This window comes from Peromyscus leucopus, chromosome 4, assembly GCF_004664715.2.
Source record: "Peromyscus leucopus breed LL Stock chromosome 4, UCI_PerLeu_2.1, whole genome shotgun sequence".
Taxonomy (NCBI): domain Eukaryota; kingdom Metazoa; phylum Chordata; class Mammalia; order Rodentia; family Cricetidae; genus Peromyscus; species Peromyscus leucopus.
The window spans coordinates 105,577,708-105,592,423 of NC_051066.1; the positions used below are offsets into that span (position 1 = coordinate 105,577,708).

The window sequence follows — 14,716 nt, forward strand, 5'->3', positions numbered from 1 at the left end:
CTGCCTAAAATTTCGAACAAAAACCAATTTTCTTCCAATGTACACATAAAACCCATTTTTTTTTAATGTGGAAAAAAATTCTCTTTTAGACAGTTTCCTTTAAAATATCTGATATGTTATGACTTACCAAATCTGCGTAGAACAGTAGAAATCCGAGGGGATTTTCAAAACAGCCACCTAGTGTCCCAGGTGTAAATCCAGAGAGAGAGAGAGAGAGAGAGAGAGAGAGAGAGAGAGAGAGAGAGAGAGAGAAAGAGAGAATGCACAAGAAAGTGTAGCTGGCTAAAGCTCAAATCCAGCCACGTGTTCCCTCTTGTGCCGAGTCAAGGCTTGTGTCTGGCTTCCTTAAGCTCTGACCACGTGCGTTGGCTTTACAGGCAGGCCCTGTTCGGCAGGGCAGGTCTGAGTTGTTTGTAGCACCGGCTTTAAGCTAGCAGGCTTTAAGCAAGCAGCTCAGTTAGTCAGGCCTGAGGCCAAGGACTAGGGGGCCGCCGCTCAGACTAGGATGCCGGCCGCCCGGTCTGCCGCCCTTGCTGGAAAGCGGACCTGCTGCCAAGCCAAGCGGTTTTTAATGGATTCTTGTCACATTGGGCGCCAGATGTAGATGTAACCAACCGTCTTATTAAATAAGAAACACAGAAACAATGTAAAAGAGAAAGCCGAGAGGTCAGAGCTCAGAGCTAAAATCTCACCCTTCCGCCTGCCGTGTCCCAGTTTCCCAAAAAAGAGCTATATCCTGTCTGTACGTCTTTTTTATAGTATTATTGTTCTGCCTTCTCATTGGTTGTAAACCCAAACACGTGACTGCCTCGTCACTGTCTGAATGTACAGCCCCCTAGGTCTTAAAGGCATATGTCTCCAATGCTGGCTGTATCCCTGAACACACAGAGATCTATGGGATTAAAGGCATGTGCCACCACCGCCACACTCTGTCTATGGCTCTAATAGCTCTGACCCTCGGGCAACTTTATTTATTAACATACAATCAAAATCACATTTCAGTACAATTAGAATACCACCACAGTCTCCTTATTATTATGGTATTTTTTCTATGCACCCAGGATATGCAGCGTCTTTCATCTCAAATTATTTTTCATAGGGGAAGAAGATAAAATCAGTTAAGGTGTTGTATCTCGGTAACAGCATAATTACTTAATATGCATAAAATCATTACATCAGTTCCTACTACGTCAAACAAACCAAAGTCATCAAACAACAAACAGACCATCTGTCCAAGTGAACAACTGAGAAGTCAAACACAGCAGAGGAAGGGATGGTGAAAAACCCAGGGGAGGGCTTTTCCCTGTCAGTCAGAGAAACAGGCTGCTATGTCTTGGGTTCATTTTTCTGTAGCTTGGTGACTATTATATGATTCTGAGCAACAGGAAATGCACAGGCAACATTTGGAGCCCAGTTGAGTGGAGACCAAGGGTTGGGTTTTAAAGTACGTGTTCTATCTTCCTCGTGTCTGGTTGTACTCACAAGGTTCACTGTACCTATCTTTCTGGGACTCAGCATTCATTCTACATTTCCAGAAGTTGTCCTAGGGCTGTAGTAGAGTAGACTCTGAGTGGCAGTAATGTCTGTTGAACATGTTGGTCCCTCCAGGAAGGGGGAGTCTAAGGCTCAGTGCATTAGAGACCAGTCCTGTGGCTAGAAGCTGGGGGTGAGTTCAGTTCCTCCCTAGCCTGGCTTTTGGGATTCCAGAAAATCAGCACCCGGGCAACATGGTAAACTTTCTGTGGCTGTGGTCTTGCGGGGATGGACAGAGACCTGAGCCACAATGACCACTTCCCTCACTGTGGCTCAAGTTTCTGTTCAGGTTCTGCTAAACGTGGGCAACAAAGATATATAGGACAGCCTAGGTGGGGAAGAGAGCAGCCAGAGGCTCCTGGGCTCATGAAGAGCTTCATCCGGGCTTGTCACCCAGCACATTCTTACCATGGCTTCTACACTTTGGAAGGCTCTGGTCCTGGGGCCTCTTCTGCCAACACTTCTGCTGGCATTTACAGGTGAGTCTTGGCCATGGAGACCCTCAGACCACACAGGGCAGCACTCAAGGTGGCAAAATCCTGTTCTCCACAGGAGCTGAGTCCCAGGCAACTTTCCTGAGCTGCTTGTACCCTTTCCATACTGTAGACCTTTCTAGGGACAGGGAGGTAGTGGGATTTAGGGATCAGAGGAAGAACATGTGACATGGAGGTGGGGGATGGGGCCTGGTGGCAAGGAAGGAGCCTTGGTTCTGTGATGTCAACTCTGAACTTCATGGCTAACAGGTCTAGATATATATGAATAGAGAGAGAGGAGGGGGAAGACAGAAGGAAGGAAGAGAGAAAGAGGGAGAGACAGAGACAGTGAGGTGGGGAGCAAAAGAGGAAAGAGAGACAGAGGAAGAGAGAGAGGGAGGGAGATAGAGAGGGACGGAGATAGAGAGGGAAGGAGGGAAGGAGGGAGGAGGGAAGGAGGAGGGAGGGAGGAGGAGGAGGAAAGGAAAAAGAAAGGAATAAACCCGAGTAATGAGTCCTGGATCCAATGTCAGGTGGACCTGCTAAACCTTCCTCAGTCACTGACAGATTATGTGACTTGGAGCAAGTTCCTAAAGCTCTCTGAGTCTCTGCTCCCCCAGGAAGCAGAGGCAACAATCCTCTCCTCCAGAGTTGGGTTGTGGGTGAAATGACCCCCTGTACCTGGCCGTGATTTCTAACCCCTCAGGCGCCATGGGGAAGGCATCAGAGCCCAGGACAGCTCTCTACCATGTCTTCCTGTGTCACTGCAGGACTGCTTGTCTTCCTCTTGCCACTTGACTCTGAAAGGAGGGTTCTTGTCGCTGGGACCCTAGAATATAACTCACAGTCTGAGCACAGTAGGGGTGCACACAGCATGACAAGTAAACCACTGTCCCCAGGAGAAGGGCAACCTTTCTTACTCCAGGGGAGAGACCCTATGTCAGGGGTGAGTGCTTTGTCACAGGCCTGGCTGCCTGAGGCTGAATGAAACATCCTTGGAGGGAATGTGCTCCCATCTTTAGGTTGCTCTCAGCTCCTCACTATGGGACTAGAGCAAAACTGAACCTGGTTGAGCACGCATCTGTGGGGTAGGGTGTTGGATCCTTTGGGCACATGCCAAAGAGCGGTAGAGCTGGTCATAGAGCAGATTTATTTTTAGCTTCTTGAGAATTCCCCCACAAGGTTCTTTTCTCCACTGATTCTGAGGGACAGCAAGGTTTGCAATTCCATCACCAGTGACTGAGGGTTTCCTTTCCCCACATCCTCACCTGCCTTTGTTGTCAGTTCTTTTCCTGATCTTAGCCATTCTGGTCGTGGTAGGGGGCAATTGTGGGGTCACTTGTCCTCTCTCTAGAGTCGCATGGTGGTGCTTATTTCTCTCTTCTGTTGAAGTCTTGCTCCCAGTGTTCTCCGGGGCCATTTTCATGGACATGAATTATTTTAGCTTGTTTCAAGATGGAGAGGTTTTCTTTCCACTGCAGGTAGATTTTACTGGGTACAGATGCCAATCTAGATTGGCATTTGTGGTCCTTTAGAAGCTGAAGAGCATTGCTCCAGGCTTTTGAATTTTCCACTTAGAAATCAGCAGTTAATATGATGGAGTTTCCTTCATTCGTGAGTCAGGAATGCTTCTCTTCATGCTTTTTGTGCCCTCTCTTTGTTCAGTATATTTAATGTTTTAACTATAACACATATGGTGAGGTTTATTTTTTTCTGGTCCTGTCTATTTGCTGGACTGTGTGTTTCTTTTAGCTGTGTGGTTAAACCTTTCCTTAGTTTGGGGCAGTTTTCTCCAATCATATTGTTGACAATGTGGTCTTTGCCAGTGACTTGGGATTCTTATTCATCTATTTCCATAATTAGAACAGTTGGTCTTTTTTATGTTGTTCCTTAGTTTTTGAATGTTCCTTTATGCATTATAAATTTTTATAATTATTATTTTCTTGAGTGTTCTAATTTTTCTACTTTACCTCCAAGACATGATATTTTATCTTCTACTTGATCCATCCTATTTGTAAGGATTTCCCCGAGTTTTCCAGTTGTGTTATTGATTATTCAGTTCTATCTTTCTTACAACCTAAGTTTTCTTCAATATTCCTCACTTTACTGAATTCTGGGTTTTTTCCTCATTTCATTCAGCTACAGATATTTTCTTATGCATTTATTGTTTTCCTCTTCAAGTTCATTGAGCTGTGGTTTTGTGTCTTCCTTAAGTTTCATGATAAAGTTTATTTGATAAAGTTTGTGATTGTTCTTTTAAGTTCTGTGTTCTGGGATTCAACTATGTGATTCACCCTGGAGAGCATTTATGTGGGGCTGGTGGGTTTGGAGAGGGGCATACTTTCTTGTCCTTTCATATTTTTAAGTGTTTTTGTGATGTATCCTTGGCATGCGGACTTGTTTCTTAGGTTGTGTGTGTCTGTTGTGGGATTCTAGGTTGCATTAGATTGGGTCAGTGCAGGGACTGAATAAATGGAGGCAGGCTGGGAATTTCTGGTGTATGATCAGCTCATGTAGAATTAGGTTTGGGAATGTGGAGAGGATGCAGGGTTGGTGTGGGTCAGGGAACTCAGTATGCAATGGCTGTATGTGAGGTAAGTGTCCAGACACATGCCCGTGAGTGTAGACATACTACAGGACAGGTGGGGGTCAGAGGATGCCCTAGACAGAAAGGGCATGTGGGGTGTGTTCCTGCAGCTAGTGTTCGGTGTGTGGCGGGTGTGAGGAATTGAGTCTGCAAAGGTGAGGCACAGGCTGCATGTCCAGAACTAAGCCTGTGAGAATGGGCACAGTGCAGGGGTAGATGTGAATCAGAGAAACCCAGGAGTAAAAGACCGCGCAAGCTACAGAATTAGATCTGCACATGTGGATAGCAATGTTGCAGTCTTGTAGTAGACCTGTTTTCTTAAGCCTCCTAAAGTCTTACTGCCTGAGGCAGCCAAAGAGCTGTACAGCTGAGTTATATGGTCAGTTTCTTTGGCATGTGCCCAAGCATGTGCACACTCTCTCCTCAGGCTCATGTGACATTACTGTGTCCTCTTCCATGGATGATTTTTATTCATTCCTCATATGGTTTTGGTGGTTGTTTTGTCTTGTTGGTTTTTTCAAGACAGGGTTTCTCTGTATAACAGTCCTGGCTTTCTCACTGTGTACATCAGGCTAGACTTGAACTCACAGAGATCTGACTGCCTCTGCCTCCTGGGTGCTGGGATTAACATCAAGGACCATTGATACCCACATTTTTTGGTTTGTGTGTTTTAGCTCAAAATGTCCTTTTTGACCACCCTTTTAGAGTGACTACTCATTTTTCTATCTCTGCACATGTTGAGTTTTCTGAGATAGTTCATTCCCCCATAGTAGTCATATTTTATTTACTATTTGTTCATTATGGTGCATTTGCATTCTCCTCAAAGTCAGTTATCATGGGTAGTATATCCTCCCTTGAGCATGGGGACAGGGATGCATTTTGACTTGAGTGAGCCATTGCTCTAAATGTGTGAAAGAGTGACCTCAGGAGAAAAGACAATTTTCATTACTCATGGGACAGGCCTTGGTAGGGTTCACATAGTGTTGTATACTGGTTCCTCCAACACTGACAAGGTACTCACAACTGGTTTTTATTTGTTCGTTTGTTTTTGATTTTATAGGTGGGAAGCCTTTCATCTCTCTGAAGGGCCCAGAGCAGAGGACAGCCACTTCAAATTCAGTGACTTTTACCTGCACCGCTGGCCTTTTCAGCTCCAAGAACCTCAGTGTTAACTGGTTTAAGAACAATAATAACATCCAGCTTCGGTCCCACAAGTGGTGCCTATCAGCAGAGACATTTACTATGTCACAAGCAAGTCATCAGTGACATTGGCGAAACAAGATATCTTTTCTCAGATCACCTGTGAAGTCACCCATGTGGACCTCAATGAGCCCCTAAAAATGACCATCGATCTTTCTCAAGTGCTCCTAGGTGAGTGATCACTGATATACGTGGTGGGGCCACACTGATATCATGGAGGTTTGGCCAAAAGCCCCATTTTACAAATGGGGAATAGAAATTGATCACTGCCAGCTTTGAACACATGAATATGGATTAAAAGTACAGGTTCCCTGGCTGGACTAGCTGGCTTTGATCTTAACTGTATCATTTTATAGGCTGCAGAATATTGCCATGTGTCTTAATTATTCTGTGCCCAGTTTCCTAAAAAATTAGAAATAAAACTAACCCTACTTTGTAAGTCTCCTCTGAAACTTAAACCAGTTGTTTTTCTAGAAAACCAAGACCCATGCCTAACACACTGTAATTTGTTTATGAATGTTTGACTTGCTATTGTATGGACCTAGCATGCCTCTCTAAACATATTTGTCACATTTATAGCATAGCTAATGTTTAAAATTTCTAAATATTTATTATTAGCTGGAGATTGTGTTATACAGCATGTAACCTAAGCTCCTTGGGGAATAGGCAGATATAACAAGTTCCAGTCCTGTCAGGGTTAAGATTGAGTTCAAGGCTATCCTGGACAACTTAATGAAATAAAATAAAATAGGTGAAAAACAGGCCTGAGGGTGTACTTCTGTCTTGGAGTACTTGTCTTCTATGCATAGGATCCTGAGTTCTGGAAAATCTCTGGCACTGTGTAAAATATTATTCACTCAATAAACAATGAAGAGCTACTGTGTGCCAGGCACTGTTGTAGGTGTTGTGCTTATAGATTGCCTGTTCTATTGGGGCAATTCATTTTAATAATTCTTATAATTATATGTCACAATGTCAAAATATGGAATATTTAACTCTGACCAGATTAGATACCCATGTGTTTCCAGCTATGTTCATGAATATTTATACTTCTCCCTATTTGTCATACATGAAACATATACAAAGTTGTTTATTTAAAAAGAGAGTGAACTTGTGAACACTCTTCCCTTGGGAACTCACAGCACCTGTACAAGAATTGCACAAGATCAAGCCATTTGACATTCCAGCATGAAACGGAGGTCTTCATGGATCCCTGCCTTCTAGCTGTGACCTCCTGACAGCTTGTAGTCTCTGAAGGAATAACAGTGAGGTTTCTTTATGGGCGTGGCCCTGGTAGGTCAAGCATGCTCCACTGTCCCAAACCCATGAATATATAGGCAGCTCAAATTTGACTGGCTGGATTATAAGAAAAGAAAGAGGGGCTAAAGAGATGGCTTAGTGGAGGCAGAAGGTTCAGGAACTCAAGGTCATCCCTGGCTACATAGTGAGTTCAAGGTCATCTTGGAATTCTTGGGACCCCATCAAGAACCAATTGATCTAAAACAAAATTTTAACCCTGGGGCAGAAAAATAAGACAATACCAAGATTTCACCTCTCTTCACTTATTGTTCCTGTCTAGTTATCCCCACACTGAAGATCACCACTGAGCCCTCAGAGATCCGTGACCATGTGCATCAAAGAGTGAACCTGACTTGCCATGTAAACTACTTCTACCCCCAAAACATGCAACTCACCTGGGCTAAGAATGGGCACAACATCCTGACTCCTGAGCTCTCTCAGGCCACCAGAAACTCTGATGGGACATACTCTCTAAAGCACACATTGCAGGAAGATTCCGTATTGCATGAAAGCATCTATAGCTGCCTGTTGTACCAGTATGATCAGCATCCACAGAGCATCAGCATCACCCTGGGAGCACAGGCCTCCCATAAGCGTAGAGGTGTGTGCCCTGTCTCCTTTGTATCCTAAGGGCATTGCTGCTATGGTTGATCCTTCTGTATTATATAATATATATATATATATATATATATATATATGTATATATATTTGGTTAAAATAAACTATTAGGCCATAACAAGGCAGGATAAAATTAGGTAGGACAATCAAACTGGGTACTGGGATTAAGCAGTGCAGAGTCCAGAGAGACATGAGCCAGCTGCCCAAAGAGAAAAATGCCAGAGAATGGTAAAACTATGGACCATGTGGCAATACATAGATGAATAAAATGGGTAATTTAAAAGTTAAACTACTTAATAATAACATGAACATCTGAGTGAGCATTTAGTGATTAATATAAGCTTCTGTGTGTTTATTTGGACCAGACAGTCAGGAAGAAAAGCTCTGCCTCTATTTAAACATTGTCATCGATTGACTAGACAGTCAGGAAACCCTGGGTGAAAGTGGAGAAAGGAAGCCCTCCCTACTGAGAATGCTGTTGCATAGCCATGCCCAACTGCACCCCCTTCTTCCAGATGCTTCCACAAAGAAATGAGTCTCCTTTGCTGCACTCATCATATTGCAAGTTTTTCTTCTTAACCCTTGGTTGCAAGAAATTGCCAAGGTTAAGATAGCCGGGTCCAAATAATTTCCAGGAACATAATTAATCACACAGTGAATTCACCTGGATGTTTCTGGAAGCAACTTTGAAGAGCTCCAGAATTATTGACTCCCTTAGCTAGGAAAAAGATCACACAAAGTGGGTAAAATCCCTCTGTCACTCCCTTCTCTCTGCTCCTTTTACTTTTTTCTATGCACACACTCTCCTGAGTGGTAATTTCTTCTATTTCCCATTCACTCTTCAGATCATACTATTTCTCCACAAGGGGGCACTGTGACGTTACAAGCACAACCACAAGGCACTGTGACGTTACAAGCACATACCACAAGGGGGCACTGTGACGTTACAAGCCAGAGCTTCCTTGTTTCTTTGATCCAGATGTGCTTCACACTCTTGGGAGAAGGAACCACTGTTCTGAGCAGAGGTGTTGGTGCAGGTGCACAGTCACAGAGAGACAGAATAATAGTCGGGCATGGGCAAGCCAGGGGTGAGGCAGCGGGTGGGATCCCTGCAGTGTACAGCAGGGCAGGTGGCTACCTGAGAAAGAGTGGAGGTGCCAGGCAACCCAACAGCCGTTCTCACAGCAGGCTTCACCTTGATTTCTGTCCAGCCCTGTGCAGAACCAGCCCTTTTCTGGTTGCTCTAAGAATTCTCAAAGGTAATGATCCCACAAGCCTTCTAATTTTGGGATCCTATTTTCATTGCCCACTAGAAATGAGAATAATATTCACCCAATGGGATGTAAAGATTTGTACAAACTCCAAAGTAATGCTTTTTCATGGGAAGCAAGTTGCATCATTTTTATTAAAGTTTTCTATTATAATACTGTTGTGAGAATTGTATACACGACTAGTGTTTACATCAATTCCACTCCACACTTTCCCCCCAATTCCTCCATGTCCCCCATTCCCTCTCAACTTCACAATCTCTTTATTATTGTCATATATGTATGTGTGTATACTTACATAACTATGACCTGCTAATAATTCATACTAGGTTTTTCTTTTCTGTCTTATTTTCCTCCTGCACCTGCATTTAGTATATCTGACCCCCACTGAAGGATGAACCCATGGCGGCATCACATTGACAGTTCCAGACAGCACAGGTCTACTGGGGTCGTTTCCTCTCTTACACTGAGGCTCCTTCTACTTGGTTCTAGCACATCTTTGGAGCTGCACCTTCACAGCTTTCCCAGATCCCTTTCCTCAGAGCCCTGACTCCTGTGCACATCTACTCCACACCTGTTCTGTGTGGTTGGTGCCCTCAGAGCACTCACTACAGAGTGTCACCTACAGAGCACTAACCGAACATCACCCACAGAGCACTTCCTGCACAGCAGTGTTCCCACTGCCTCCTGTCTCACACTTGGGAGCTGGAAGGCAGCAGACAGAGGAAGACATGAGTGACAGACAGAGCACTAGGCTTACAAGGCAGCTGTCACATCACAAACGAACTGTGGCATTTCTGTGTTTCTCTTCTTTGTCACCTGAGAACACAGACCTTAGGTTTGTCACAGAACACTTCTCAAATCCTGTTGGAAGGTGTTTACTTTTCTGGAAATGTCTCATCTGTCTATGCCATTCAGCTCCCTCAATCAAGTACTTAAACTTCAGTGATGTCTGAGAGTCCAGGCCTGTGACTTTATCAAGTATGTCCCTCTCTGCATGTCCCCTCCCCAGCTCTTGGAGCTTATGTGTGAACTTTGCAGTTGAATGGACCAGTGTCCTACTGCAGGATCAGTGTGGCCAATGCCTCTCTGTGTCTCCCCCGGCAAACAGTTCCCTTTTTAATTTGTTTCATGGATCAATGAGAGATGCAAGGCTTCCCTTCCTTGGCTCCTGGGTGGCATCTGAACACTGGGACACAGTTGAGCTTCTGCAGTGATTACTCCAAGTTTACATGGTGCCTGTCCCAGAGCTGGGCTGAAAGCAAGACAATATGAAAATCAGAGACAGTAGAGGCAGCTTTCTTTGTTGTTATGGGTATATAGAAAGGCATATATAGATTTTTGTAAGTTGATTTTGTATTATGTCACTTTGTTGAAATTGCTGACAATTTCTAGAAGGTTCCTGATGGAACTTGGATCTGTTATGTACAAATGTAATAAATGATATAAATGGACTTCAAGAGAAAACTTGTATGCTCATTCCAATATGTGCATAAAAGGCCTTTGATAAAATTCAACATACCTTCGTATCAGTCATAGAAGACTTCATCATTACATATCTTCTGCAAATAGGGATAGTTCAACTGCTTTCCTGACTCGAGCCCCACTTATTTGTGCCCCCTCTTCATTACTCTCGCTAGTGCCCCAAGCACACTATTGCAAGAGTGGGGAGAGTGACCAGCCTTGTCACTCCTGATTGTAACAGGATGGCTTCACGTTCTTCTCCATTTAAGATGATGTTGGCTGTGGGTTTGTCACATGGGGCCTTTATTTTTGTTGATGTGAGTCTGCTGATGTCCTTCTACAACTTATATTATGAACACATAGTGAATTTTTGTCAAAGAACTTTTAGACATCTATAGAATTGAGCATATGATTTTTGTGTTGATGTCCATATGATTTATTAAATGAACTGAGTTACTTATCAATCCTTGCATCTCCAGGAGAAAGTCAACTTAATAGTAGTGGATGGTTTTTTTTAAATGCATACCCATATTCAGTTTGCAATTATTTTGTTGAGGATTTTTGCACCTATGTTCACTGTGGAAATTGGCCTGTAGTTTTCTTTATTGTTATATCTTTGCCTGGTTTGTATATAGAGTAACAGTGGCTTTGTAGAAAGATATTAGAAGTGTTACTTCTGTTTCTATTTTAACAATAATTGAGGAAGTGTTGTGGTAGATCTTTGACAGTCTGGTGCAATTCTGCTGTGATTCTGTCTTGACCTGGATTGTTTTGTTTTGGTCAGTTTTTTATTTGTATATGTATTGTTATTGCTGTTTCCATCTCCTTATTTGTTATGAGTCTAGTTTAGTTGTTTATCTTTTCTTGGTTTATGGTTGATGGTTTGGGAGAATCTAGAAATTTGTTTATTTATTTTCTTACATAATGGTGTATAGATTTTGAAGGTATTCCTTTATGACCTTCTAAATCTCATTGGTGTCTATTATAATGTTTTCCCATTCATATCTGGTTCTGTTGAGTTATCTCCTTTCAGTCCATTGGGCTAGGAGTCTGTCAATCTTTATCTTCTCAGAGCACTACCTCTCAGATGTCCTGATTCTTTGTACTATTTTATTTATTTCTTCTTTCATATCTAAAATTTTAAGTGAACTAAATTATAAAAATCTTACAAGACAGCTACACACTAAAGTTAACCAGACCCAACATCAGGACAGCTCAATGAACTTTTCTATAGTTAGACTACCCATTTGGAATGGAAGTTGTACAACTTCAGTGGACTTTAAACTTTCATTAATGAATATATTTTATACACTTATCTACCATCAAAATATAAAAATCCATGACAGAGGTGTAACAAAACATTTAACTTCATATCCTATTTCATACCTCATATCCATCACCTGCATTCAGTCCTTCCTCTTCCTTATATTTTGTCATTCTTGTTTTCTTTTCTACTTTGTTTACATATATGTATATATTGTTTTTAGATTCCGAATATGAGAGGGGATATACGGGTTTTTTTATCTGAGATTTGTGATCTCACTTAAGATTATACATGAGAAGTCCATTCATTATTCTTTTAATTTCGTGAATACATTTTTCTTCAAAGCTGAATAGTGTGCTCATGTAGTGTGTGTGTGTGTGTGTGTGTGTGTGTGTGTGTGTGTGTGTAGTTGTCTGTACCTCAAATTTGCATTATCTATTCACTGTTGAAACCCACCATGAAAAGACTGTGAAAGCTAATGAATTAGGTCTGCACATGTAGAAAGCAATGTTGGAGTCTTGTAGTAGACCTGTTTCTTAAGCCTCCTAAAGTCTTACTGCCTGAGGCAGCCAAAGAGCTGTACAGCTGGGTCATATGGTTGATTTCTTTGCTTGTGCCCAAGCATGTGCACACTCTCTCCTCAGGCCCATATGATCATTACTGTGTCCTCTTCCATAGATGGATTTTATTCATTCCTCAATTGTCCTATTTTTGTTTTTTTTGTTGGTTTGTTTGAGACAAGGTTTCTCTGTGTAACAGTCTTGCTGTCTGAACTCTCTCTATAGACTAGGTTGGCCATGAACTCACAGAGATCTGCCTGCTTTCTGGGTGCAGGAATTAACTTCATGCACCATGACTATACACAGATTTTTTTGTTTTAATCTCAAAATGTGTTTTGTGACCATGCTTTTAGAATGATTTCTCATTTTTCTATCTCTTCACATGTTGAGTTTCCTGAGGACATTCATTCCTCCATAGTAGTCATATTTTATTTGCTATTTGTTCATTATTGCCATTTGCATTCTCCTCAAAGTCAGGTATCATGGGTAGTATATTCTCCCTCGAGCTTGGGACAGGGGACTGCATTTTGACTTGAGTGAGCCATTGCTCTATAGCTCTGAAAGAGTGACCTCAGGAGAAAGGACAATTTTCATTACTCATGGGACAGGCCTTGGTAGGGTTCACATAGTGTTCTATACTGGTTCCTCCCACACTGACAAGGTACTCACAACTGGTTTTTATTTGTTTGTTTGTTTTTGTTTTTTTAGCTGGGAAGCCTTTCATCTCTTTGAAGAACCCAGATCAGAGGACAGTCACTTCAAATTCCGTGACTTTTACCTGCACCGCTGGCCCTTTCAGCTCCAGGAACCTCAGTGTTAACTGGTTTAAGAACAATAATAGACATCCAGCTTCAGCCCCACAGTGGCTGCCTATCAGCAGAGACGTTTACTATGTCACAAGCAAGGCATGGGTGGCATTGGCCAAACAAGATATCTTTTCTCAGATCACTTGTGAAGTCACCCATGGGGACCTCGATGAGCCCCTAAAAATGACCATCAATCTTTCTCAAGTGCTCCTAGGTAAGTGATCACTGATATTTGGTGGGGCCACACTGGGATGATGAGTTTTTGCCAAACACCTCATTTTACAAATGGGGAATAGAAATTGATCACTACCAGCCTTGAACACAAGAATATGGATTAAAAGTACAGTTTCAACGGGCTGATCAGCTGGACTTTGATCTTAGTTGTATCATTTCATAGGCTACAAATATTGGCCATGTGTCTTAAATATTCTGTGCTCCAGTTTCCCTAAAAATGGAATAAAACCAGCACCTATTTTTTAAGTTTCCTCTCACCATTAATCCCATTGTTCTTCTAGAACACCAAGAAGCATGCCTAAAACACTGTAAGTTGTTTACGAATGTTTGACTTGCTATTGTATGGACTTAGCATACCTCTCTAAACATATTTGTCCTATTTATATCATTGCTAATGTTTAAAAGTTTCTAAGTATTTATTATTATCTGAAGCTTGTGGCATAAGATATGTAATCTCAGCTCCTTTGGGAACAGGCAGGGATATAAAAAGTTCCAGTCCTGTAAGGGTTAAGACTGAGTTCAAGGCCAGCCTGGACAATTAGTGAAATGAAACAAAATAAGTGAAAAACAGAACTGAGGATGATTTCAGAGGTGGAGTGCTTGTCTTCTGTGTATAAAATCCTGAGTTCTGGGAAATCTCCGGCACTGTGTAAAATATTATTCACTCAATAAACAATGAACAGCTACTGTGTGCCAGGCACTGTTGTAGGTGTTGTGATTATCGAGTCCCTGTTCTTGTAATGCAATTCATTTTAATAAATCCTATAATTATATGGCATGATATCATGATATGAAATATTTAACTCTGACCAGATTAGATACCCATGTGTTTCCAGCTACATTTCATGAATATTTATTCTTGTCCCTATTTGTCTTACATGAAATATATACAAAATTGTTTATTTAAAAAGAGAGTGAATTTGTGAACTCTCTTCACTTGGGAACTGTCTTCACTTGGAAACTCACAGCACCTGTACAAAAATTGCACAAGATCAGGCCACTTGACATTTTAGCATGAAATGGAGGTCCTCATGGACCCCTGCCCTCTAGGTCTGGACCTCCTGACAGCTTGTAGTTTCTGAGGGAATGATAGTGAGGTTTCTTTATGTGTGTGTCCTGGTAGGTCAAGCATGCTCCACTGTCCCAAACCCATGAATATATAGGCAGCTCAAATTTGACTGGCTGGATTATAAGAAAAGAAATGAGGGGCTGAAGGGATGGCTTAGTGGAGGCAGAAGGATCAGGAACTCAAGGTCATCCCTGGCTACATTGTGAGTTCAAGGTCTTCTTGGAATTTTTGGGACCCTGTCAATAAACCACTCAATCAAATTTTATCAAAATGATTGAGAGACCTTGGGACAGGGAAATAAGACAGTACCAAGATTTCACTCTGTTCACTTACTGTTCCTC

General features: G+C 42.2%; 2 protein-coding genes across 2 annotated transcripts in view; both read left to right on the plus strand.

The window, feature by feature from the left end:
- The first annotated feature begins 1,864 nt into the window (after nucleotides 1-1,864).
- On the plus strand, nucleotides 1,865-7,728 carry LOC119087790 (tyrosine-protein phosphatase non-receptor type substrate 1-like). The gene is given in 4 exon segments (XM_037204398.1): nucleotides 1,865-2,012; nucleotides 5,654-5,782; nucleotides 5,785-5,964; nucleotides 7,373-7,728. Coding segments are annotated over 4 exon segments (729 nt in total). The 5' UTR covers nucleotides 1,865-1,942; the 3' UTR covers nucleotides 7,723-7,728.
- Nucleotides 7,729-8,783: 1,055 nt separating this feature from the next.
- The window catches only part of LOC114689346 (tyrosine-protein phosphatase non-receptor type substrate 1-like), a 16,769-nt gene continuing 10,836 nt past the window's right edge, over nucleotides 8,784-14,716 (plus strand). The window contains exons 1-3 of the mRNA XM_037204450.1: nucleotides 8,784-8,798; nucleotides 10,619-10,727; nucleotides 12,975-13,286. Coding sequence (XP_037060345.1) covers nucleotides 8,784-8,798; nucleotides 10,619-10,727; nucleotides 12,975-13,286 — 436 coding nt within the window. The remainder of the gene's footprint in view (nucleotides 8,799-10,618; nucleotides 10,728-12,974; nucleotides 13,287-14,716) is intronic.